Consider the following 24,486-nt stretch of genomic DNA (forward strand, 5'->3'; position numbering starts at 1 on the left):
CTGCCAGCTTGGAAGAAAACCCAGGGCGGATGGTCCATGGGATAGGAACACCAGCCAAGGAGGCTTCAGCCCCTGCCGAAGAAAAGGGGAGGACAGGGCTGCTGGGGACCAGGGTCCCACTATCTCTGGGATGACCAGCCTCCAGAGCCCACCCACTATGAAGGTGTACCTGCAGGGAAGCCTCCTGGACTCCTGGGCAGGGGATACAGATGCCTCCCCCAAGCCCTCACAATATCTTAATGTCCCCCCGCTTATATCAGCTGTCTAACTGAACGTGGTCTATCCTGGCTTCTCACCACCAACCAGGGTATCCATCCCTCTCTGTGCCCGGAGCCCCACCTAGAGCATCTGCTCAGAGGCACAGCAGCCTCAGAAAAGAACGAGGTCCCCATCACCTGGAGGCATCAAATAGCCTAAGAAGGGATTTCTGTGCTGGAGGGATATGCAGCCTCTCTTCCCACCCTGAACCCTCTTATTCAGCACCCTTTTGCTGAGACTCCCTCTGTCTGGCCCACGGTGGCTCTAGAAACCCCGCATGAAGAGGCTACAGGCTCTGCCCTCCAGAACTCACAAGCAGACACTTGGTGGAGACACGGACAGAGGGTGATGACATTGTCCCTAGGCCTCCTGGAGGCCTGTCCTCCACCACAAACCCGCAGACACGTCCATGTCTGCACTCCCATGGAGCTCCACAGCCCTTCGGGCTCCTGCACCCCCTAACATGCATGCACACCCTCCTCCTCACCCATCTGGCCAGCAGCCCTGGGCACGGCCAGCCACTCTCCTACAAAAGCAGTTTCTAAGGCATCTCTGGACCCCCTGGGGAAGCTCATAAGCCCCTTCTCAGAATAATGTTTTTAATGCATACATTTTTTTAATGCTTAGAATTAGAAAGGAAAGAAGCCAGTTAGATTAAAATAGTTGCCAAAACGTTTTTTTAAAAAACATACTTGGGGTAGAGAACCACACGAGATTCATTATCAACATGATGAAGAGCCAGAGCCAGTAGCAGGTCTGATACTGTGCAACTGGAAAGCAGTGATGAGGTCCACAACCACCACGGTGTGACAGGTGATTGCTACTAGTCACAGGCACTGCCAATAATCACACCGTGATTTGTTCCCTCCGTTCACAATAGAGAGAAATGCTCAATTTCACTCAGACATTAGTTAAAATAAATGCGCAACTTGTCCCCATCCAAGTTCAAGAACCCCAGATGAAGATCGTTATTCTAGAAACTCTTTCCCCCAGGGTCCCAGGGACACCACAGGCCCTGGCTGGTCCTCCTCCTCCTCCTTCTTGGGCTCTGTCCCTCAAATGTTGGCCTTTCTCAGGCTCGCAACCCTCTGGTCTCCCCTCTCTTCTCCTTGACCCTGTACCCACTCCCACGGCCCCAGCTCTGCCAGGCTGAACAGGTCCAGAATCCATCCCAGCCCCAGGCCCACTCACTGCCGAGCAACACAGACACTCCCTAGGATGTCTCTGGGAATCTCAAATTCATCATAATGGGGTAGGTCATATTCTCCCCAGACCACCAAGTTCTCTGTATTTTCCATCCCCAGTGAATGATGTCCCCCATACACCACCAATGCTGGAAGTTGTCCAGATGAGAACCCTCCAGAGGTTCCCTCCCCCTTCATCCCCCTGTCCCTTGCAGAGACCTATCCTTTTCACAACCTCAATCTCTCCCCTCCATCAACAAATCTGCACCTCCACTGCCCCAGGCAGTCTGCACTCCCTCACTCCTGACTCTGAACAGCCTCCTCCTCCAGCCTTGCTTACTCTGATAAATTCTCCACACACAGCCAGAGGGTTCCTCCAGAACCAAAAGTCTTCCATGGCCCCTCACTACCTTCCAGAGAGTTTCCAAACTCCTCAGCTTGATATTGAAGGTCCTTTGTGTAAGCGCTCTTGGTCAGCCTCATCTCTGTCCACACAACCTCCACTTCCGACCTTGCTTGCTAGGATGCATGTCATTGAAAGTTTTGCTGCACACCTACTACGTGCGGGGATGATGGCCAAGGCCTGGAAGAGTTTCCATTAATGGAACATGGAGCCTGTCCTCAAGGATCTCACAGTCTAGGTGAGGAGAATAAGTAAAGTACAAAAAGCCCTGTAGATAGTACAAGAAGAGGGCTTAACTGGGCATTGAACATGCAGCAGGGTGGATGAGAGATTGGGGCAGGTGTGTTGACCAACAAGTATCTGCCAAACAAGCAAAAGGATGGATGAGCGGATCGGTTGATAGATGGATAGATAGGAGCATGGGGATGGGGCCTTGGGTCTATGGATGATTGAATGGGTGAATGGTCAAGAAGCAGGGGAATGAATGCTTGAATGCAACAGTCAGGTAGATGGGTCAATGAGCAGATGAATGGATGAAGAGATGGAAAGGGGCAGCCCGGGTGGCTCAGCGGTTTAGTGCTGCCTTCTGCCCAGGGTGTGACCCTGGAGACCCAGGATCGAGTCCCACGTCGGGCTCCCTGCAGGGAGCCTGCTACTCCCTCTGCTTGTGTCTCTGCCTCTCTTTCTCTCTGTGTCTCTCATGAATAAACAAATTAAAATCTTTAAAAACACAGAGAGAGAGAGAGAGATGGAAAGATGGATGGATGGAGAGATGGAAAGAGGGATGGATGCATGGATGGATTAGGGAGATGGACAGGTGAGTGGGGGGATGGACGGGTGGGTGTACGGGAAGGCGGTTGGAAATGTGACACTCTAGTAAATGGCAGCTCTAGGATCCAAACCCAGGTGTATACGATCACAGGAAACTTTCAGGTTGGGACTCCGCACTGTCCTCTCTTCCTCCTTCAGAGATTCCCCATCTCAGTTTCCACCCTCCTCACCCAAAGCCCCAGGCTCCATACTGTGCCCATACCTTCAGAGCTTCAGGAGATCCCAGGGTTTCTTGGCCTTGGCACCATAGACATTTAGGACCTGATAATTCTTTGCCATGAGAAGCTGTCCTGTGCCTTGTAGAATATTTGGTCTTTATCCGCTAGAAACCAACAGCACACCCTCCCCAAGTTGTGACAACCAAGAATGCCTCCAGACATTACCAGATGTCCCCTGGGGGCAAAATGATCCCCGACTGAACATCACTGATGTAGCCTCACCTCCCCACCCCACAATTTTATGGATGAAGAAACTGACAGAGGGGAGAAGTGACCTGCCTGAGGTCACAGAGCTTGCAATTGGTGGAGCCCAGACTAGACCTTGGGGGACAGTCGATCCCCAAGCATCTCCTCACTCGATGTGGAGGTGCAGCTGACAGTCGCCCCCACCACTGTCTAGGGGAAGCCAGGTGCAGACCTTGGGCACCCTGTTCTTCCCCCCTCCACCCTGGCCCTTTCCCCGCCAGCACCCACAGCACCTCACGGTCAGCCAAGCCGCCTCCTCCTGCTTTCTCAGATAGAAACTGTCACCCAGAGAGGTCGAGCTGTCTGTGCAGTATCACACAGCAGGAAGCGCCAGCATCGGGATTTGAACTTGGGGAGACAAGAGGGAGACCAGAGCACAGTTCCACAGGGCAGACGGGGCCAGAAATGCCAGAAATGCGGAAGGCAGCCCCACAGGAGAGCTGGGGCGAGATTAGCAGGGAGACATTCCGGCTGATTAAAAAGACGGATCGATTTCTCTGGTAGAGAAACCAATGGGGCCGTTTGTCTCCCAACAGGATGGCGAGGCGGTCTGAGGGAGGTGACAGGTCAAAGCTGGCTTCTGACACAGACTCCGAAGCCCGGGCAGGATGAATGAATGAAAATCCAATCATGTTTTAAATGCCCCAGGAGGGGGCTGACACTTCATTAGCCAGCCAGGACTCTTTGTAATTCTCCTGCTCACTATCAATTACAACTAGCCTTGCGGTCAGGTCTCTGGGGTGGCACATGCCCTGGGCTCCTGCCCCAGCCTCCCCCTCCACGGGCCACCTCGGCCCTGAACAAGACTCTGGGCCCCTCGAGAGCCACCTGAGCTGCTGAGAAGATGAGACACTTACCCCACGCAGGTGGGCCTCCTGGTGCAACCTCCCCGTTTGTCCCCCAAATCTGGACCCCAAATGTCCTTCCCTGCTCAGCATCCACCCCATTCCTCTCCCAGCCCACACACCAGATGTTACCAGCATCCTGGGTGACCCCAGAGCCCTTGACGAGGCATTTTCCTCAGTGGCATGCCATCCCCACCTCCCTCCACCTCTCCCGGATCAGAGACTCTCCTGCTCTGGCTTTGAGGCCTCCTTCTTCATCAGAAGGTTCCAGAAGCATCCCCAGTCAGAAAAGATGGACCACTCCATCCTCCTGGTGGTCACAGCCACCCTGCAGGTCCCTCTGCCCAGCCTTCACCCCTCTTGGCTTCACAGGAGTATGATGTGGGGCTGGCTCTGCCTCGCCCATCAGGCTAGGGACTCCTCAGGGTCACCACAGAGGATCCCAGCCTGGAATTCCGAGGCTCCACCCAACATGGCTAAACAGCCCGAGGGCACCTCCACTCAAGTGTAGAAGAGGGGCCAACACAGAGCTGGGCTTCAGGAAACGCTCGCTCAATCAATCAACCATCAATCAATATTTGTTTCAGGAGTCTACGGTTTGGTCTCCAGGTCTCTCTTTCCCTCAAGCATCCTCCATTCAGCTCCGGGAGTGACGATTCTACCAAACGAATTTAACCATATCCCATCCCTGCTGGACACCCATCAATGGTTCCCCAGTGTCCCCCAAGATCAAGAACAAGCTCTAGACTGGCACGTGACACCTGCTACCCAGCACACGCCTCACCCTGTGCCAGCCGCACTACACTCCTCACTGCTCTCCCTACTAGTCTCTCTGCCTGGAACCCTGTCCTTCAACTGTGCTTTTGGAAAACTCCTCCTCATGCAGCAAGACCCAGGCCAAATGCCCCCCTCCCAGCAGGCCTCACCAATGCCCTCAGGTTGGGTCATGGGCAGCGTCTCCACCTATAGCTCTCTTTGCACAGAAATCTCCAAGCGATGGTGCCAGAGGTTGCCTGGGGTTCAGGCTCCCATTGGCCCAGCCAGAGTCCTGGCTGTCCAACCCACCCTGCTGACCAACGGACACTGCGACATCCACTCCGGCCACCAGAAGCACCCGGAGGGCACAGCTCGATGCTGACCTTACTTCTGAGAAAAACAAACCTTCTCTACACCAGATGGAGGGAAGCGGACAATTTCCAAGACATGTGTTGTTTCTTCCAGCAACACTGGCCACCCATCTGGGCATTCTCATTAGCCCAGGGCTGAGGAGGGGGGCACCCTCCCCTAAAGAACCCCTTCCCCAGGGGGCCCTGGGTGGCTCAGTGGTTGAGCGCCTGCCTTCCGCTCAGGGCGTGATCCCAGGGTCCTGGGATGGAGTCCCGCATCAGGCTCCCTGCATGGCGCCTGCTTCTCCCTCTGCCTGTGTCTCTGCCTCTCTCAGTGTGTCTTATGAATAAATAAATAAGATCTTTAGGGAAAAAAAAAAAAAGAACAGAGAGCATGAAGAGAAAGAACGGGACAGTGGCTGGAGGACAGCCGGGCAGACCGTGGAAGGACCCACAACCAGGCTAAGTGAGACTATTCTGGGGACCACAGGGAGCCAGAAGGTTTCTGAATGAGGAAAGAATGAGTAAACAAATGAAAGGAGGCAAGGAGGGAGACAACAGCCCCTCCTGGGCACGAGGCACTCTGTGGGTGGCGGACCCCTTCCACACAGGGAGCCCCAGGAGCCCCTGAGGAGGAAGGCCAGGTGGGGAGGAGAGACTGGGTCCAGGGCACAGGTGACTGCCCACGTCGCACAACTCCGGGCTCCCGGCTGGTGCTCTCTTCGCTGGGCAGGGGAGGGGAGGGAGGGCATGCCGCCTTGTCAGTGGGCATTTGGGGTGCGATCCCAGGAGCCGTCTGTTTAGATAGAAGGAGACAGAAAAACTCACACATTCCCAACAGCCCAGCCACAGGGAAAGGGCTCAGGGCAGGAGGATGGAGGTTAGATTAAAGCAGAACTTCCTGATAGTTAAAAACCCACAGAAGGGTCCTAGAGGCCTTTATCTGGGGGGCCAGAGGCCCCGTCTGGTGCCACAAGACTGAGAGGGAGCATGCCCAGAGACAGGAGGGTGGCCCAGATTATTGGATTGGGCGTAGCAGGGTGATGAGAGGGGGTCTTCCTGCAGGTGACACCCCCTTCTCTCCTTCACATTTGGGGCTCCCCAGGTTTTCTCCTCCTCCCACTGCCCATCCTTCCTGCCCTCCCCCTCCCAGAAGCCAGCCCTCACCGGCCATCGACAGCCTCTCTGCCTGGCAGCCAGGCCCACAAGCTTCTCAGACCATCATCAAAGACTTGGGGTCCAGGTGCCGCCACCTTCAGGACCCTTGTCCTGAGCCACCCCAGGAAGGTCCCCACAGCTCCCCAACTGGCCCCAGTGTGCCCACAGCTGCTGCTCCTAACCACCGTAGGAGACCAGCCAGCACTTGCCCTGGAATTGTCACTTGACTCCCTGACATTCCCAACCCGGAGTTGCTGTGGCCCCACCTCACAGATGAGCAAACAGAGGCCTGGCAAAGGCAAAGGCCTCTTGGCCAAGAAGCCAAGAGCAGGTCTTCATCCACACTCACGCAAGCCACAGTCCCTGGGGTCATCTGAGCCCTCTCCCAACACCAACCCCAAGGCAGAGACACTGGCACCTGGACTCCCCCTCTTCAAGCTCCGCCAGCACCCTGGGTCACCATCATTCCTCATCACCACCCCACAGGTGCCTTCTCTGGATGGGCTTCCGATTGACGCCTGTCCCAGGGAGCCAGAGTCACCTTCCCTTGCACAAAATGGTCACAGCTGTCCTCGGTGCATGGCTGGTGCGTGGCACCGTCTCAGTAGAGGCTTGTCGAGTGATCTCATGAAGGGGTTCCTCCAACAAACATGCTGAACCCCCAGAATGCACAGCACAAGGCCTGAGCTATGATGAGACTACGGGCCCTGCCCTCCTCTCGCCCAGTGACAGGCAAGGGTGAGAGTCTGCACAGCGAGGGTCTCCGCCAGGTGGACTTAGCAAGAGCAAGCAGAGGGCGGGAGCCAGGCAGGGGACCAGAAGCAGACAGAAGGGGGCCCCGGGGGACAGGTGAGAGCCAGGACCACGGCCACAAGCACAGAGGGAGGGAGCCCACCCACAAGGAACGCAGCGCCCAGGGGCTCCCTGCAGACACCGAGATGCTTCCCGAGGAGGCGGGTCCCCCACCAGCCCTTTCCCAGCCTCACTGTCCAGCTCTCCCATCCTGCAGACAGGGAGACTGAGGGTCCGGGCAGGGCGGGGACAGTGACGCATCCAAGGTCGGGCGGCCCCTCCTCCCGCCCAGGCCCGCCGCCCAGCACAGGCGCCTCCACAGCCCACTGGCTTCCCACCACGCATGGCTGCTCTGCGCAGCACAGGCGCTGGCTCAGCGCTGGCAGGTGCGGGGGAGGCAGCTCTGGGGGGGGGGCTGCACACCCCTCAGGGGACGGCCCCAGGGCACCACAGAGGCGGCTGCCCAAACCGGGGGAGACCCTCCCCGCTGCCACCTGCAACTGCGATAGCAAATCTCCCCGCCCTGAGCCCTGGGTGGAGCATGGAGAGCTGGGGCGCTCCTCCAGACTCGGCAGGTGGCCGCGGTGTCCTGGATAAAAGCTGAGGCTGGGGATTCAGAGAAATCGAGGTTTTCCTCCCAGCTCTACTACCTCCTGGCTGTGCGACTCCCAATAAGTTTCTCGACCTCTCTGAGCCTCGCCTTCCCCGTGTGCGAAATGGGGCCGTGACGGCACGTCTGGGGGCGGCCACAGGTGTCAATGCAGCAAAGCGAATGCAGTTGAGCACCGGGAGCACCAGTCCTTACCCTCACCCCAAGCACCTCCTCTGTGCTGGGCACAGTACTGGGTGCTTCAAAGGAGTCTTCTCAAAAAAAAAAAAAAAAAAAAAAAGGGTCTTCTCGAATCATCTGTAACCATCCATGATAGGGCTGGGAAACCCAGAGCTGGGAGGGCAAACTAGAGCAGGACACCCACCACTGGCCCTCCTCCCACATGCAGCCGGGCAGCCTCCTAAATAGGGAGGTGTCCGGCTGGTGGGTCACGCCACCAGGGGTGCCGGGCTGCAGTCCGCGTGGCCCACCGGTGACCGGTGCCTGCACGGATGGGGCCGGGAGTACTAGCGGCGGAACCGGCACAGATTTCCCAAAGTAACACAGATCGAGTCTGATTTTCCCTAAAAACAATATCCTCTGAAGGCGTGACGTTCTATCTAAAGGCTTGATGCCTGACGTCTCACTGGCTCTATCCAGAGCGAAGGCTTTGCTCCCTTCTACGTGAGGGCCCCGGTCACCTTTGAGCACAGTTAACAGGAGTGATGACCACATGCACGGCGGTGTTCTTAGTCTTCGGAACTCTATTTTCTTTTTCTTTTTTTTTTTCTAAGATTTTATTTATTTATTCATGAGAGACACACACCCAGAAGCAGAGGCAGAGGCGGAGGGAGAAGCAGGCTCCCTGTGTTGGGAGCCCGATGCAGGACTCGATCACAGGACCCTGGGATCATGCCCTGAGCTGAAGGCAGATGCTCAACCTCTGAGCCACCCAGGAGTCCCCAGAACTCCATTTTCACATACGCCTTGTGGACTCCTTTGGTCTTCAGCACACTTCTAGGAAGGAGGTGCGACCACCCCCATTTGACAGCAGGGAAAATGGAGCTTAGAAAGGTTTAAAAAACTGGCCCATGGGGGCACCCGGGTATTTGCCTTCAGCTCAGGCCATGATCCCGGAGTCCTGGGATCAAGCATGAGCCCTGTGTCACGCTCAACGGGGAGTCTGCTTCTCCCTCTCCCTCTCCCTCTGCCCTTTGGCCCTGCTTGTGCTCACCAGCTCTCTCTCACTCTCTCAAATAAACAGACAAATAAAATCTTAAAAAAAAAAAAAAAAAAAAAGCTGGCCCATCTTCACAGAGCAAATAAAAGGCAGAATGAGCTCCTGGGTCTGTCTGACTCAGGTCCCCAGCAGTTTCCACACGCCACATGCCACCTACCCATGAGTTGAACAGCACAGCCAACCCCTTGACATTTCAGATGCGGAGACTTCCCAGCTGAAACCCTGGCCTACGATGCATGCTCAAGGCCCAGCCTGGCAGGGAGCGGTGCTGACATGTGGGTGAGCGCCCCTTCCCGCCGGGCTCAGACCGAGCGGCCTCTTCTGGCTCTCCAGTGAGTCAGGAGGCGACTCAGGGTCGGGCTCTGGGCTGGGTGAGGAGCTGAGTCAGGGAACACCAGGTTTCAAAGGACGGTGGCTCTGAGCCAGCGCCCCTCAAGCACCAGGAACACTAATGCTCTGGACAGTCTTTCTGAGCAGACCCTGCCACCCTGCCCTGCCCCAGTCCCAGGCCTGCCGGTCCTGATAGCTGTTCCTGCTAGCCTGACCCTGACGCCTACATGTCCATCATTCCTTTGGGTTCTTGTTGGGAAGCAGAATGGTGCAGAGTCTGGAGATGTGAAAGGTCATTTGTGGTTGTCACAATGATTAGGGGCCACTACCTACTAATATTTAGGGACCAAGAACACCAAATACCCTATAATATGCAAGACAGTCTGGATCACAAAATACTGTCACAGCCAATATGCCAATAGTGCCCCCCACCAAGGAGCACCTGGTTAAGCACGGCCCCTTCCCAGAGCTCCTCCCCAAGAAAGAGGGGAGGAAGGGAGGATTCCAGCCAGGAGCGAGTCCTAGAGCCCTCAGTGCCTGATCAAAGACACCCCCAGGGGCACCTGGGTGTCTTAGCAGTTGAGCATATGCTTTTGGCTGAGGCCATGATCCTGAAGTCCTGGGATCGAGTCCCCATCAGGCTCCTTGCAGGGAACCTGCTTCTCCCTCTGCCTGTGTCTCCACCCTCTGTGTGTGTGTGTGTGTGTGTGTGTGTGTGTGTGTGTGTGTGATGAATAAATAAATAAAATATTAAAAAAAAAAAGACGCCTTCCCCAACACACACACCAAGACCCTAAAGCCCATCCTGAACATACCCACGGTCAAGTCTGTGTTCCAGGGCCCCTCCCTGCTGTTGCCAAGGTCTCCTGGGCCTGCATTTGCAGAAACCTGCCTTGGCCTCTCTCCCATCAGCCGACTCAGCTGAACAATCCTATTCACAAAGCCTAGAATCTCAGGTCCTTGGACTTCCAAACACATACCACCACGGCCACCAAATCTTAGACTCACGCCCTCTTTAAAACACAGAACTAAAAAAAAATTAAAAAGACACAGAACTTTACAAGCTTTGAATCACAGAGGCTTGGAATTTCATTGTCAATGAGCCTTCAATCTCACTCCAAACCCTTCGACTCAATCACAGAAGCTTCAAGTCTGAGGCTCCCAGAAGTTGACACTTCTGAAGCTGCTCCACTCTGGAGTCATCAGAGCTTTGGTCCAGGAGGCAGAGACCTGAACCACCTGCGTCCTTCACCCCAGCCTTGGCAGCCTCTGCCACAGGGCCTGGGGAGCCCAATATGCTCTGAGCGGCTCCCAGTGTTGGGGAGTCCCTCCTGAAGGAGGCAGCACTCCTCCCCCAGGCGGCTCCCACACACTTGGACCCAGGGCTCTCCCCGAGACACAGGACCAAGTCCAGCTCTGCCCAGGAGCAGGACTCCTCCCCTCCCCTCCTGGGGCCAGCCTCACTGCGGCTCCCAAGCCCAGGCTCCCACCTGCGCTGAGGGTGGAGCCCAGAGGGATGGTGAGGACACAGATGCCAGAGGGCCCCGGGGACTCTGTTTACCCAACACACCAGAAATGTGGCAACCTGGAAGGGTCTCCGTGGGCTGCTCGGTGCCCAGGGCCCAGAGTGCCTGAGGTCATGGGTGAGGGCAAGTGTGGCTGGCACCCCAGGCTCCCAAGGTTAGAAGAGGCCATCTCACCCACACCCTTCTTTTTCAGTAGAGACACGGAGGCTCAGAGAGAAGGAACTGCCCAAAGTCACACACCTAGTTTATGGCAGACAGGACTCAGATGTGTTTTCCATCCAGGGGCTTCTAAGATATTTGGGCCAGCTTTGTGCTGCTTTGGCCCAGCCAGATGTGCCAGATGTGTCAGACGGTGAGATGGGTCACACTCCTGGATCAAGGTCATCTGAGCCATGCCTCTACCTCCAGCCCAGTCCCAGTCTTGACTGTCTAAATCCATATGCGGCTCAGAGAGGTAAAGTAACTTTCCCAAGGTCACACAGCACCCAAATGGCAGAGCCAGAATCAGCCCTTGTACCACCCAGGCAAGGTGTCTGTGACATGGTCCTATCATCTCCCTGGTCCTCCAGTAAGCCTTTCTCTCCCTCAGAGGCCCAAAGCTCCTGTGGTCTCTCTTTTCCTGGCCTGACCACCCCCCAGCCCCCATGCTACAGGCCCCTAAGGTTTCCCCAACATACTGTACTAAAACTATCCCCATGGATGGTGCCTGCATCCCCCACTCCTGGGAGCTCCCCAGGGGAGACCAGCTAGCTGTCAGCTATGATCCCAGGGCTGACGTCAGTGAGCACTGGGGGAGCAGAGTTATTGAGCGGACCCTCTAACATACCTGAAACCACCTGAGCCATCCTACAGAAGGAACATCTGGCTTGTGGCCCTCCACCCACCTAGGGGCACCGGGACCCACACTCCACCTGCTCCAGCAGATACCCTCCGGTTTCCAAGGTCATCACCCAGCCCCCTCCACAGCAGGAAGGTCAGCAGCCTTCCTGGGGGGCCACCTCCCTACCCCGGCCTGCATCCCGGGTGGCCCGGGTGGCCAGAGTTGGACTCAGACGCCACCCTGCGTGGCCTCAAGCACCAGTAGAGCCTCTGTTCTGCTTGGAGGGAGCCCAAAACCCAGAGGCCACCATGTCCGGGTCCCAGAACCTCCTCCTCCCCGCCCCCAACCCCCAGCTCACCCCTCAATCTATTTCTACACTGCACGGAGGAGTCAGTCCTTCTACAACACTGATGGCTCCACATACAACTGTGCTGTGACCTTCGCCTGCTCCCGCTGCCCGGAGAACTCAGGCCAGCTCCTCACTCAGCCCTGCAAGCAGCCCTTTCCCCTCGCCCCTCCTCCCTCCACACTGTCCCTCAGTCCTCCACTCCGAGCACAACAAACCGCCCTGGTTCCCCTCATCTCCAGGCCTTCGGTCCCGATGTAGCCTCCTCCCCACCGCCCTCTCTACCTAACACCGCTTACTCCTGGAGACTCGGCCCGGACCTCGCCAATGTGCACCCAGCGACCCAGAAGGAGCACCCGCGGTGTGCGAGGCACCATGCTGGGGTGCTGGGGTCCAGCAGGGAACGAGACAGGCTCAGTCCTCATCCTGCTCCCCTGACAGGACCCTGGAGGAGGCAAATGTTACCTTCAGAATGGCACAGCTAGGGAGTGACAAGTGGGGAGGCCGAGGGGGAAATCACGGCAGGCAGCCCTGAGGAGGTGATACGCTGTGACCTGAAGGTTGTAGTGAAGAATTTTGCCAGGTGGAGAGGGAAAGGAAAAGCATTTCAAAAGGAAGAGTCTGTGAGAAGGCCCTGAGGCCCGGGAGAAGGCAGGGGAAGCAGAGGGGTAAGAAGTAAGGTGGCCTGAGGGGCTGGGTTAGGACTTGGCTCTGCTCCTCCAGGACAGTGGGAAACAGCAAAGGGACTTTAGCAGGAGCCAGCACGAGCTGTCCAGGAGCAGCAAGTGGAGGCTGGAAGATCTGTGAGGAGGCTGCTTGCCGCTGCCTCTGGGACCACGCTCACGGGGACCCATCAGGCTCTCATCAACCCAGAGGCCACCGTCAGTCAAACGGGAGCTGGGAGCTGAGTCATGGGCCAGGGTCTGACTTCACTCTGCATTGCCGGTCCCTGGGGAAGAGACCTGGGGCTCACACACAAGGACTTTCTGAGCCAGCCGGGCACTGGACCAAGCCCTGCAGTCATCAAGACTTCCAGAATGTTCACATCGGCAGGACGCCCTCCATGCCCTGATGTCCCCCGAGACCCACCAACCTGAGCTCGCTCCCAACCAAAGGCAGGTGTGACAAGCAGGTCTCCAACAGGGAAGAGCTTGGCCCCGCCACACAAAGGATATGGGTTACACACCATCTTGATGCACCAGTTCCGGGGGCTGGTGGTCTGTCGCAGACAGAAGAAGGCAACCGGTGCCAGGTCCGGGTGAGGGACTTCAGGATCGGCTCCATCCAGGGGCTCCTCCGGGCCTGGAGGGGAGGGAGGGGGGCTCTGGGGCCCCGGCTGCTCCGTGACTCCGGGCTCAGCTGCTGGGGCGGTGGCAGACGAGGAGGAGGGCGGCGGGGAGCTCTCAGCCATGTCGGCGCTGAGCAGGGAGCCCTGGGGGGGAAGATGGGGGCGCATGGCAGGGGGGGCTTGGCAACCCGCCTTCTCCCACAAGGGAACGCAGCCCAGACAGTGTGGCCTCAGGTCCCAGGGTCACTCTGCCAAGAGGATTAGGAAACAGCTGAGGGCCCGGATGCACCTGGGTCAGAATCCACTTCCAGAGAGTGGTCCTGGGGCAAGTCTGGTCAACTCTGCTCAGCCACAGTTTGCAGAGATGAAGAGTGAGAATAAGACCCGCTTAGAATGGAGTTGTGACATTAGTTGAGTTGTTGTTGTTGTTTTAAATGAGGCTACGGTTGTAAATTTACTGCATCACCGAAGGCAAGAAAATTTGTAGGAAGAAAGGAGAAGTTATTGTACATCAGACGTCACTGCCAGGATGACACGCGTTAACAACCGAGAGGTTGGCATGCTGCAGAGCCAGACACCAAGGCAGCTGGGCAAGCCTGGAGGGAACCAAGGCAGGCTTCCCTGAGGCAGTGACACCTGAGCTGGGACCTACAGTGGAGCCCAAGGATCCCACCCACCACCTCACAAAAGTGACAACGCAGAGACCTTGCGCACCAAGCTCTTTGCCTTACAGCTGGAGAAACTGAGGCCCAGAGAAGGGACGGCACAGACACACAGCCGGGTCACAGCAGAGGGACAACAGCGCCCCCAGGGCTGGCTTCCTGGGATGTGACTTGGGCGGCCACCCAGGACTCCATGCTCAGAAGGGCCCCGCTCTGGGTTTAATGCCCTGTTGTCACCAACCTGAAATTCTTAATAACTGTTTGATCAGCCCCACCCCCCCGCCCCGTTTCACTGGGCAGTGAGCCCTGCAAACCACGTAGCTGCTCCCGACTTCAGCTCAGAGGTTACTTGCGCATCCTGGTCTTGCCTGAGCCTTCCAACAACCCCAGGAACGCTGCTGCGCAGATGGAGAAACAGACCCAGAGAAGGAAGTGGCACCTCGTGGCCTCACACTGCCCCAAGCGTAGAACTAGGGCACGCTTAGATGCCACAGTCCCGGCGCTGGCACCCCCGATTCACCGACAGCTGACCATGCCCTAGCCTGGCGCCCCGACACAGCTGGCCCACGGACAGGTAGGGAGACAGCCGCTCCTCAGGGCCTGCCCCCTCACCACCTCATCCGAGAGGCCACCGGTCCCTGAATCGTCACGTGCCAGGGTGCCCGGGCCCTGGGACCCCGACCGTGCCAGGCTGGGCGATGGGAGCTAGAGATGGAAACTACACTCCTGGTGCTCATCCGGAGGGCTGCCGCCCGCGGCTGCTGAGCTGCCCAGAGCTGATGCGTTTGGACATTTCTCTGGCTCCCGGGGGCGACAGGCGGGAGTTGGCACCTCCTGCCACTTTACCCGGCTGGTCAGGGACGCAGAGTTTTCCTCCCAAGCTCCATCCAGTTCCAGAAAAATGGCCATGGGCCTTACATAAGCTTTCAGGCGACTCAGCCTGCCATGTGTCAACCCCTGGGATGCAAAACCTCCTCCCCGGGGTGGCTCTGGGTCTGCCCACCGCCGTGCCCTCCTCGGAGCCCACTGTCCCTCTGCCGGGCCCTTGCTTCGGCAGCGCTGGATGTCCTGGGGCCCCAGAGGACCAGCCACTTCCTCCACCTCCGCTCACCCCGTTCCCTGGGACACTCTCTCCTCCAGCTCCCACGCCCTGCTCCCCCAGGCCCTGACGATTCATTTGTCCAGGAAATATTTCCTGAGCACCTACTACGTGCAGGCGCTGCACTGGCTCTGCAGCTACGCCAGTGAATAAGACAGCAGCTTGGCAGCAGCCCCCATTCAGCTGACGTCCCAGCAAGGGAGAGAGACACACGAGTCAATTAATTTCTCTCCCTCTGGGTTCCAGAGCCCTTATCACCACCAAACATGCCGTTTAATTTATGTATTTATATCTTTATGACTTAGTGGCTGCCTGCCCAATCTGAAAGAAGGCTGTAAGAGAGCCGGGGGACTGCGGGCCACCTCGTTCACCGTTGCAGCCCCCCCAGTGCCTAGAACAGTGCCTGGAACACACTAGGTGCTCAACCAATATTCACTGAATAAGTTAATAAAACGTGCTGGGAAGTAAACAAACAAGGGAGAAAGGTGGGAGTGGGGAAAGCATCTCGTGGAAGGAGAGAGACACCGAAGATCAAAACAGGAACCAGAAGGCACCGGCCACGTGTGATCTGTAGGACGAGCACTCCAGGTAGAAGGAACAGCATGTGCAGAGATGGAGGCTGGAATGAGCTCGGTGCGTTTAGGGAAGAGGAATGAGGCCAGTGTGCCAAGCCCAGAGCCTGGGAGGGGATGAAATGAGTGTTTGGCAGGGCCCGCGGTGAGTGCACGGAAGGAGCTCGCAGTGTATTCCCCAAGAGCAACGGGAAGCCACAGGAGGGTTTTAGGCAGGGAGGGGTGTGCTCTGGTCTGTGCCTTTAAGCCATCCCTCCTGTGGGGGTGGAAGGGAGAGTGAGTGGAGGGGCAGGGGTAGGGCAGGGAGGGCCAAAAGGAGGTGGGAAGAATGGGGTGGATTGGAGACATATTTTAGAGGAAAAAAGCCTGGCCCTGGGTTGGTCCCGATGCCACCCCACCTGGCACCTCCAAACCCCTTTCCACAGCCACATCAGTTCAAGGAGCACCGCGGCCTCTAGAACCGCACATGCCCCCCCCCCCTTGCTCTCAGCCATGTCCACTCAGTCCTAACTTGCTTTTTGCCTCACTTGGCCTTGTGGAAGGCTGTCACACTGTGTGGTCTTCTGTCCTCACACCTCTCCTGCCTCACTGCAGGACTCCTAGAGGCCACTACTGCCCAGGCCACCACCCCAACCCATTCCCCAGTGCCCACCAGCCTCCACCCTCTGACCTGCTTCCCAGTGCCCACCAGCCTCCACCCTCTGACCTGCTTCCCAGTGCCCACTCAGCCTCCACCCTCTGACCTGCTTCCCAGTGCCCACCAGCCTTCACCTTCCAACCTGCTCCCAGTTCTCACTCAGCCTCCACCCTCTGACCTGCTCCCAGTGCCCACCAGCCTTCACCCTCTGACCTGCTCCCAGTGCCCACTCAGCCTCCACCCTCTGACCAGCTCCCCAATGCCCACCCAACCTCCACCCTCTGACCTGACCCCCAGTGCCCACCCAGCCTCCACTCTCTGACCTGTTCCCCAGTGCCCACCCAACCTCCACCCTCTGACCTGCTCCCCAGGGCCCACTCAGGGTGCCACTCTCTCTGCTTCCTTTAGTCCCAATTCCCTCCGGCCTGTGCCCTGAAGCCCTGTTCCGGTCCCCAGCTGCCCAGTTGCCTATGGCAGGAAGCTCTTGAGAGGTTGGCAGCTGGGCTCCCCGGGGCTCCAACCTGTCTGAAAATGGAGCCTCATGGGGATGAGAAGACTGGCTTTAGGTGACAGCATTGATGGACTCAAACTCAGGTCCCTCTGGCCCCAGAGTCTGAGCAGCCTCCACATCCTGAGCCTCCTCCTTGTAAGTATTCCAAGAGTGGGGTCACCAGGCTACGGTGTGGTAACTGGACTGGTCTCCATGAGCAAGTGCAGAGGCAGGAGCAGAACCCCACTGTGACTGGAACACACACTCTGCACCCCTGACTCCACCAGCCTCTTGGAGCCTCAGCCTTTCTCTTCATAAAGTTCAGCCCTCTTCCTGCTGTATCAGCAGGTCCCACATGATGTGGATGGGAAGGCTCTCTAAGACCCACGAAGGTAGATGTCCAAGCATACATGAGGCCAGCTGTGACATCCCCAGGGGCTGCCATCCCAGACCTCTCTCTGCCATAACTACCATCACTACCATCACAACTACCACCATCACCATCTCCATTATCACCATCACCATTATCACCATCATCACCATCACCACCATCACCACTATCACCATCATCACCACCATCACCCTCATCATCATAACTATCACCATTATCACCATCAACACCACCACCATCACCACCATCATCATCATCACCATCACCATCACCACCACCACCCTCACCACCCTCACCACCATCACCACCATCACCCTTATCACCATCATCACCACCACCACCACCATCACCACCACCATCATCACCACCATCACCATCACCCGTATCACCATCATCACCACCACCACCACCATCATCATCATCATCATCATCACCATCACCACCACCATCACCATCATGACTACCATCACCTTTATCACCATCATCACCACCATCACCACCCTCACCACCATGCATCATTTATGTCCATTTCTACCCCAGAACCCTAAGGTACAAACCATCCTTATTTCTACTTTATGAAGAAAGAAACTGGGACCCAGAGAAGTTCAGCAAGGCCCATTCTCACTCAGCTGGTATAGAGCAGAGTCAACTCCCACTCCCGAACCTAAGCACTGAACGTTAACAGACACCACTCTGGGACAGGAAAAGGTGTCCTGGAACCAGGCCTTCCTTCCCAAGCTAAGTCGGCAGACAGTACCCATGTGGCTGTTGTGCAGCCAAGAGCCCCAGTGTGGACGAAGACCCTGCAAGTCTTCCCAAGTCTGTGGGGAAATCTGCCTCCCAGTATCTTCCAGAGCCCTTGGAGTATGGTGAGGAGAGGCCTTTTGTCTGCAGAGCTCAGAGCGCTGGTGGAGAAAGACAGGAGGCTTAGCCTGGTCACCCCAGGTGATGTGTGCACGTGCACACGTGTGCGCACGTGTGTATACACGCATATGCATGCACTTGTGTGCGTGTGTGTTTGTGTGTTCACGGGCACACACAGGCAGACAACTTGTTTATTCCTTTATCAATGACCACACATCAACACATCAGCTAATGTCGTAGCTAGGACAATAAGCAACAAATTCATTCTGGGAATACCAGATTCTAGGAATCTCAGAATCAGAGTATCTTAGAATCATCCAGAACCTTAGAAGCTCACAATATTAGCTACAATAACCTCAGATTCTATAGCATGGTATTTCAGAGCACACGCCAGAAGCCAAGACTGTGCCAGAGTCCCAGCTCTGACACCAATCCACCTTGGCACACCACTCAGCCCGGCAGTGGCCCTCAGTGATCCTGATTACAAAGTGATGGTGACAACTCTTCCACGGCGGGACCACTGGGAGGATGAGCTGGGGTGACACTGTGAGCACCTGGCTGCACCACCAGACACCGAGCCAGCACGCGGTGGGCCCTGTGACGGTCTCCTGTGCTTGTCAGTGGGTCAGCCGTGGAATTCCAGAATCCCGGAACTCAGAAGCCCCAGAAACACAGCGGCTGGTTTTAGACTCCTACGACCCCAGAGCTCCACATAGGAGTCTCTGAAAAGAATGGGATCCCCAAAGGGGCGTAGTTGGTCACCACATGCTCATCAGCACAAAGATCACACACACACACACACACACACGCGTACTCACACACACACATCCACTCGTGCACTCACAGATGTACACAACCAGGCATGTATTCTCACACTCACACACACCGCGTGTACTCACACAGACCCAAACATGCACCTCACACACACTCATGCTCGCCAGTGCAGAGCCGGCATCTGGCGGCCTGTAGAAAGGTCTTTGTGGGGCTGTGGGAAATGCGCCTCCCAGAATCTTTCAGCCGGCATCCCAGAGCCCCTGGAACCCTCTGTCTGCTCCCTCTTCTGCATGACAGCCCTGCAGATGCATGACGACAGCCCGCCCACCCCGGAGCCTCATCTGCCCCAGGGCCTCTTGTCACCAGCTCCCTCAACCACTCCTTGGGCGACATTTCCAGATCATCTACTCCTTGGGACCTGTCCCCAGTCACACTCAAGTTTGCTTACTTTCCTGCACAAGGGCAGGACCAGATTGGCACCAAATAGCCCAGAGAAGAGCAGAGAGGTCACCTGCCTGATTCTGCAATGGAGTCGTCTTTTGTTGCAGCCGGGGAGCCCCAGAGCCTGGCTGCCAACCCAGTCAGACTGCAGCATCTACAGTGCATGTGGTCTACTGGCCCCCTCAGATCCTCTTCAAAGGCTCCTGTAGCCTAAAGATGAATGGCTCAAAGATGGCCCTGGATGCATGACCTGACACAGAACTTGCCCTCTCTGCCTGCACACACTGCAGTCATCTTAGGCCTGTCACCAAAATCAACAGCCAACCCCCCCCTCCCAGCTTCACAGTGTTCAATGAATTGGCTCGGAACCCCCTCCCGTGGTGGGTAACAAGAGTCAGAGACAACATTATTATTAGTTGAGCACTTACTACGTGCCAGGCAGCTCTTTACAATCCAGCGAAGCAGGGATGCCCGGGTGGCCTAGCGGTTAAGCGTGTCTGCATTTGGCTCAGGGCGTGATCCTGGGGTCCCACATCGGGCTCCCCGCAGGGAGCCTGCTTCTCCCTCTGCCTGCATCTCTGCCTCTCTGTGTGCCTCTCATGAATTAATAAATAAAATCTTTAAAAAAAAAAAAAAAAAAAAACAATCCAGCAAAGTGTTTTTGCTCTCTCCACTTTATAGGTAGGTAAACTGAGGCCCAGAAAGGTTAAGGGATTTTCCCAGGGTCAAGAGCTACTTAGTGAAAGAGCTAAGCGTTGGATCTGGAAGACCCACATCCTTGTTGCCAGTTAAAGGGTCATCTAGACCGGGCGGTAGACAGGCCACCGCAGCACACCCACTCCCAGCACCTGTCCACATGTCTGTCACTAGACATTGTCACTGTCAGCTCTCAGCCTTATGACTAGTGCCAGCCAGCGAGACTGTATTAGAGTCTCCATCAGTGTGTTTGAACATTTCCCAGCAGGTGACTCTGCTGATCATTTTTACTCATTCTGCAGTAATGAGGGCCTTGGGTCTTACTTCAGCTAAAAAATGAGAGTGAATGGGGTCCCTGGAGGGAGGGAGGTCGTTCTAGAAGGAAGAGCACTGGATCAGGAGTCTCAGTGCCCGGGCTCGGGGCCCAGCGCCACTCTCGCTGCACCACACCGCCTCACCAAGTTTCACATCCTCGTGTATAAAATGCAGAAGAGGATTCCTTGTCTACCTCACTAACGGGATAGCAAATGGGGGGAGAGAACTGGAAAGTACCTTCATGAAGGCAAAACAGTTTCAGTTCTCTGTACCAGGCCCCATGCTAGGCTCTTCAGAGACGCTTCTAAGCCTCACAGAAATCCTTTAAGGTGAAAGGAACGGTCCCACTTGTACAAGAAGCTGACTCTCCCCCAGGCCTTGCCCCTCTGGGCCATGCCCATGATCGTGAACTTGCTCTTGTCTCTCCTCCCCACTAGGACAAGAGCTGAGGGATCTGGGGAGAAGGCCTCCGTCCCTGGACCGACAGCTGCCTGTGGCCCGCCCTGCTCATCAGGACCAGCAGTCAATGATGAGGAGAGAGGAAAGCCTGACACTCTTCTCAAAATGCATCACCGGTGAGACCACCATGGCCAGAGTACAGAAAAGGGGGCAACTGGCAGAGGTAGGGCTCTGACATGAAGGGAGAGGTCTGTGAGGCAGGGCTAGGTCGGCGCTGACTTCCAGCCCCGAAAGACCCTGGCCTCCATCCTGGAGAAACCACCCCCCTGTTATCCGGTCCTGCTCAACGAGCCCCCAAAGCCCCTCACTCCCGTTCAAGGACATCCAAACACCTTGTGCCTTCAAGCCCTCCCCAGGCTGCGCCGCCTACACACCAAGCAGAGTCCCAGTCTCCCGGCCAAGGGCACAAGAGAAAACCAGGCCCTGCAGCCATGTGCCCACACAGCACCTGGCCCAGAGGAGGCCCTGGGCCCCCCACCCTAGGGGCACTGGGGCAGATGTTATCTGCCCCCTGTTGTTTGCCGCTGTGTCCCCCAGCAACCAGAACAGGGCTCAGCACATAGTAGGTGCTTCATAAACACAGGAGAGAGAGAAAAGGGAATCGGCTTTGTTTTCTTCCTTCCTCAGACTGGCAGCCATGAGGGGGAGAGACTGAGCCCACATCTTCCTGGATATCAGCATCCACAGGCCCACGGACCTACAGACCCATGGATCCAAGGCTCCACACATCACAGATGCACAGACATGTACACCCACAGATCCGCAGATCTTCGGACCCACGGACCTACAGATGCACACACACCCCCCCCCACACACACTCTCTACCGAGAGCCACAGACGGTGGATCCCGGGACATGAACACACCGACCGCACACCCAGGGCGCCCTGGAAGATGGACACAGGGTTGAGGGAACAAGGCAGGAGCAGATCCTGGGAATGTGCTTGAAGAAAACATTCTGCAGAAAAGAACTGGAGGGAGGAGAGGGATCAGAAAGGAGCAGCGGCAAAGGAAGGACAAGAAAGGAAGCAGGGAGGAGGAAAGGAGATGGAGAAGAGGGCAGGAGGACCCTGCTCTCCCTACAGCCTGCCGGCGGCTCCCTGGACCCCCACACCCAGCCTGGCATCCCCTCCTTCCAGATGCCATCGTAGTGTCTGAGCACCCTGAGCTGGGGGCTGGGCACTCGGAGAACAAGCGGGCAGAGGGGGAGGCGGCCGGGAATCCAGGAGCCCCACGAGAGCCTGCTTTGTCACCTTGGCAAGCACTCAGAAGCTGCCTGGGGGCGGGAGCTCTTCCAGGGTGGGGGAGAACCCAAGTGGTGTCCAGAAACAGACTTTCCCGGGAGAGCTGAGCCCCAGGGGAGTCCCACTTGGGGTGCAGGGCACGGGGTGAGGGTGGCAGAGATGGCAGTGGAGGCGGCATGATGAAGGGGCCTGGGGGAGTCACAGGTGGTGACGCCCTGCACTCAGGGTGTGGATCCGGTACAGGAGGCAGAGGAGCTGCAGTCACAGCTGTCCCCAAACTGCTCCCCGCTTGGCTGTGGGCTCCCTGGAGGAGTCCGTCTGGAGCCCATGATGGAGGCTGAGAGAGGAGCAGTTCTCACAGCCACCTCTGCCCCCACATCCCCACCCAAGGTCAAGGGGAGTCAGGGCACCGGGACTGGGGAACTGCTGCCTGGTGCGCCCTGGTGGGCCTAGAAGATGCCCTCTCAGAAGCACCTAGAATGGGTGGGAAGGACCCAGGAGGGGCCTCCTGCCAACCCTCTAGCCCCTCCCCAAAGCTGCCCCTTGGGGTGCCCAGGGGCAGGCGCTGAGCAGCCAGGAAGAGAGTGCAGGGACTCAGTGTGGGGCTCAGGCTCTCTGGGGCATGTGTGCCCGGGTCCTCATGAATTTGGTGCCAGACGGCTCAGCGCCACCCCCCCAGGATGTGATCCTCCCTCTTCCTCTTCCTCCCCCGACTGCAGCCTCAGAATTGGTCCCTACTCTGTGTCGCCCTACCCTGTCACCCACTGGCATCCCCTCCCTCTGGCTCAGCCTGGATGGTGGAGGCAGGAAGGGGACAGGAAGGTAGCCGGACTCCCCACCCTGTCCCCAGCCCAGCCCAGGTCCTGTAGTCTGAACAAAAAGTTTATCCTGAAGGGTGGATGAATTTCCAAAGCCAGTCCTTGGGGCTGAGGGGAAATATTGATCCAAGAGGTGACTTGACAGTGTGGGCAGGGCCTGAGGATTGCAGCCTCGGGAAGCAGGCCTGAACTCCTGGGCCAGACCCTTTCCCGCAGGCCCAGCCCATGGCCCCACATCCCTATCTGCACAGCATCCCGGCTCCCAGGTGGTGCCAGTATCTGCTGGGTGAATCCTCAGGACGGTGAGAGACTGACAGACAGACAGGACAGCCCCGCTCCCTGCTCAGGCCAACCTGAGCACTCCAGCCCTAGGACATTCCTCACATGGCATGTCAGACCCCATCACACCATACAGGCACAGACGCAAGCAAGCTTTCTCTCTGTCCCTCTCATCCTCTCTCTCTCTCTCTCTCTCTCTCTCTCTCTCACACACACACACACACACACACACACACACCTGGACCCAGAACACAGACTCACTCAGCCAGGATATAGCTCAGAGGTCTCCCCACATGCCAGCCTCATGCCCGGCTTAGAGCCCCCCAGGACCCCGAAAGGAGGAGAAAGACACAAGCAGAGCGGCTCACTGATACCTCAGCCTGGGCCCATCCAAAAGCCCCCTCCCCCAGGCATATGCTCCCCCCCAAGAGGCCTGCCCACCCCCTGCCAAAGCCTCTTGCCCCCCACATCCCCCTGCACACCACCCAGCAGACAATTAAAACCCAATCATCACAGACACTCATTATATAACCAGCCCCAACCTGCCGAGGATTTCTTTTACCCCCTAGAGTCCCGCTCCAGCCCCGGCCTGGCTTCACGCCGCGAAGCCTTGAGTCCCCCCAGGGGCTGACCGCGGCCCACCACCACCTCTGCCTCCAGGAAAGTTGAGCCGCCGGGGTTCCCCCGTCCAATCCCCCTGCGGCTACTGTCCCTCCGCCAGTCCGCCCGGCTCAGCCCTCTGGACGCTGACACCAGCCCTGGGCCGGTGGCCGCAGAGCCGCAGCAGCGGCGGGGCGCGGGCGCGGGGCGCGGGGCGCGGGCGCGGGGCGCGGGGCGCGGGGCGCGGGGCGCGGGGCGCGGGCGCGGGAGCGGGACGGCCGGACCCAGCCCGGGCCCCCGGCCGCCAGCCTGACTTGTTGAATGAATTTCTGCGGCGCCGGCTCGCGGCTTCAGCGTTGGCACCGAGAGAACTTTCGTGGCCTTGGAGAGGGACCGGTCAAAGTTTCCCGTCCTTCCTCCCCAGGCACCTGCCCGACCGCGCGGGATGGGCCGACCCGCTGGGCTCGCGTGTGTCGGGGCCGCGGGGGGCGGGGGTGGGGAATCGGCCCCAGAAACACGCAAACAAACGCCTCAGAACCACAGACCCGACGCGCTAGGAAATTGGCCTCGGAGCGGAGCCCCCGCCCCCACCTACCTGCGCATGGACCCGGCAGCGCAGCAGGGGTCGTCCGGGTGGAGGCGCGGGTCGCCGCGTGCCCCGCAGCCGGAGATCGGGGGACCCCGGGCCCGCCAGCCGCCGCCCCCCGCCGGTTCAGGATCAGCTGAGCCCCTGGGGCGCGCGGGGCGGCGGGCGGGGGGCGGCGGGCCCCGGGGCCCGGGCCATGGCGGGAGGGCGGCGAGCCTGGGGCAGCGGCGAGGAGCCGGCGGCGCGGACGAGCGGCGGCCGGCGCGGGAGTTGGAGCGCGGCGGGCGGCGGGCGGCGGGCGGCGGGCGGCGGGCGGCGGGCGGCGGGAGCGCGGCGCTCGGGGGCCGGGGCCGGGCCGGGGGGGGCGGGGGGGGCGCCGGG

At 58.0% G+C, this 24,486-nt stretch overlaps 1 protein-coding gene across 1 annotated transcript in view; it reads right to left on the minus strand.

Annotated features, from left to right (window-relative positions):
- Positions 1 to 24,245, minus strand: part of CACNA1I (calcium voltage-gated channel subunit alpha1 I) — a 112,834-nt gene extending 88,589 nt beyond the window's left edge. Inside the window, exons 1-2 of the mRNA XM_072742410.1 lie at positions 24,115 to 24,245; positions 13,068 to 13,324 (exon numbers count right to left, since the gene is read on the minus strand). Of these exons, the coding sequence (XP_072598511.1) occupies positions 13,068 to 13,303 (236 nt within the window). The 5' untranslated portion in view covers positions 13,304 to 13,324; positions 24,115 to 24,245. The remainder of the gene's footprint in view (positions 1 to 13,067; positions 13,325 to 24,114) is intronic.
- Positions 24,246 to 24,486: the final 241 nt, after the last annotated feature.

Source organism: Vulpes vulpes, chromosome 16 (genome assembly GCF_048418805.1).
Source record: "Vulpes vulpes isolate BD-2025 chromosome 16, VulVul3, whole genome shotgun sequence".
Lineage (NCBI taxonomy): Eukaryota > Metazoa > Chordata > Mammalia > Carnivora > Canidae > Vulpes > Vulpes vulpes.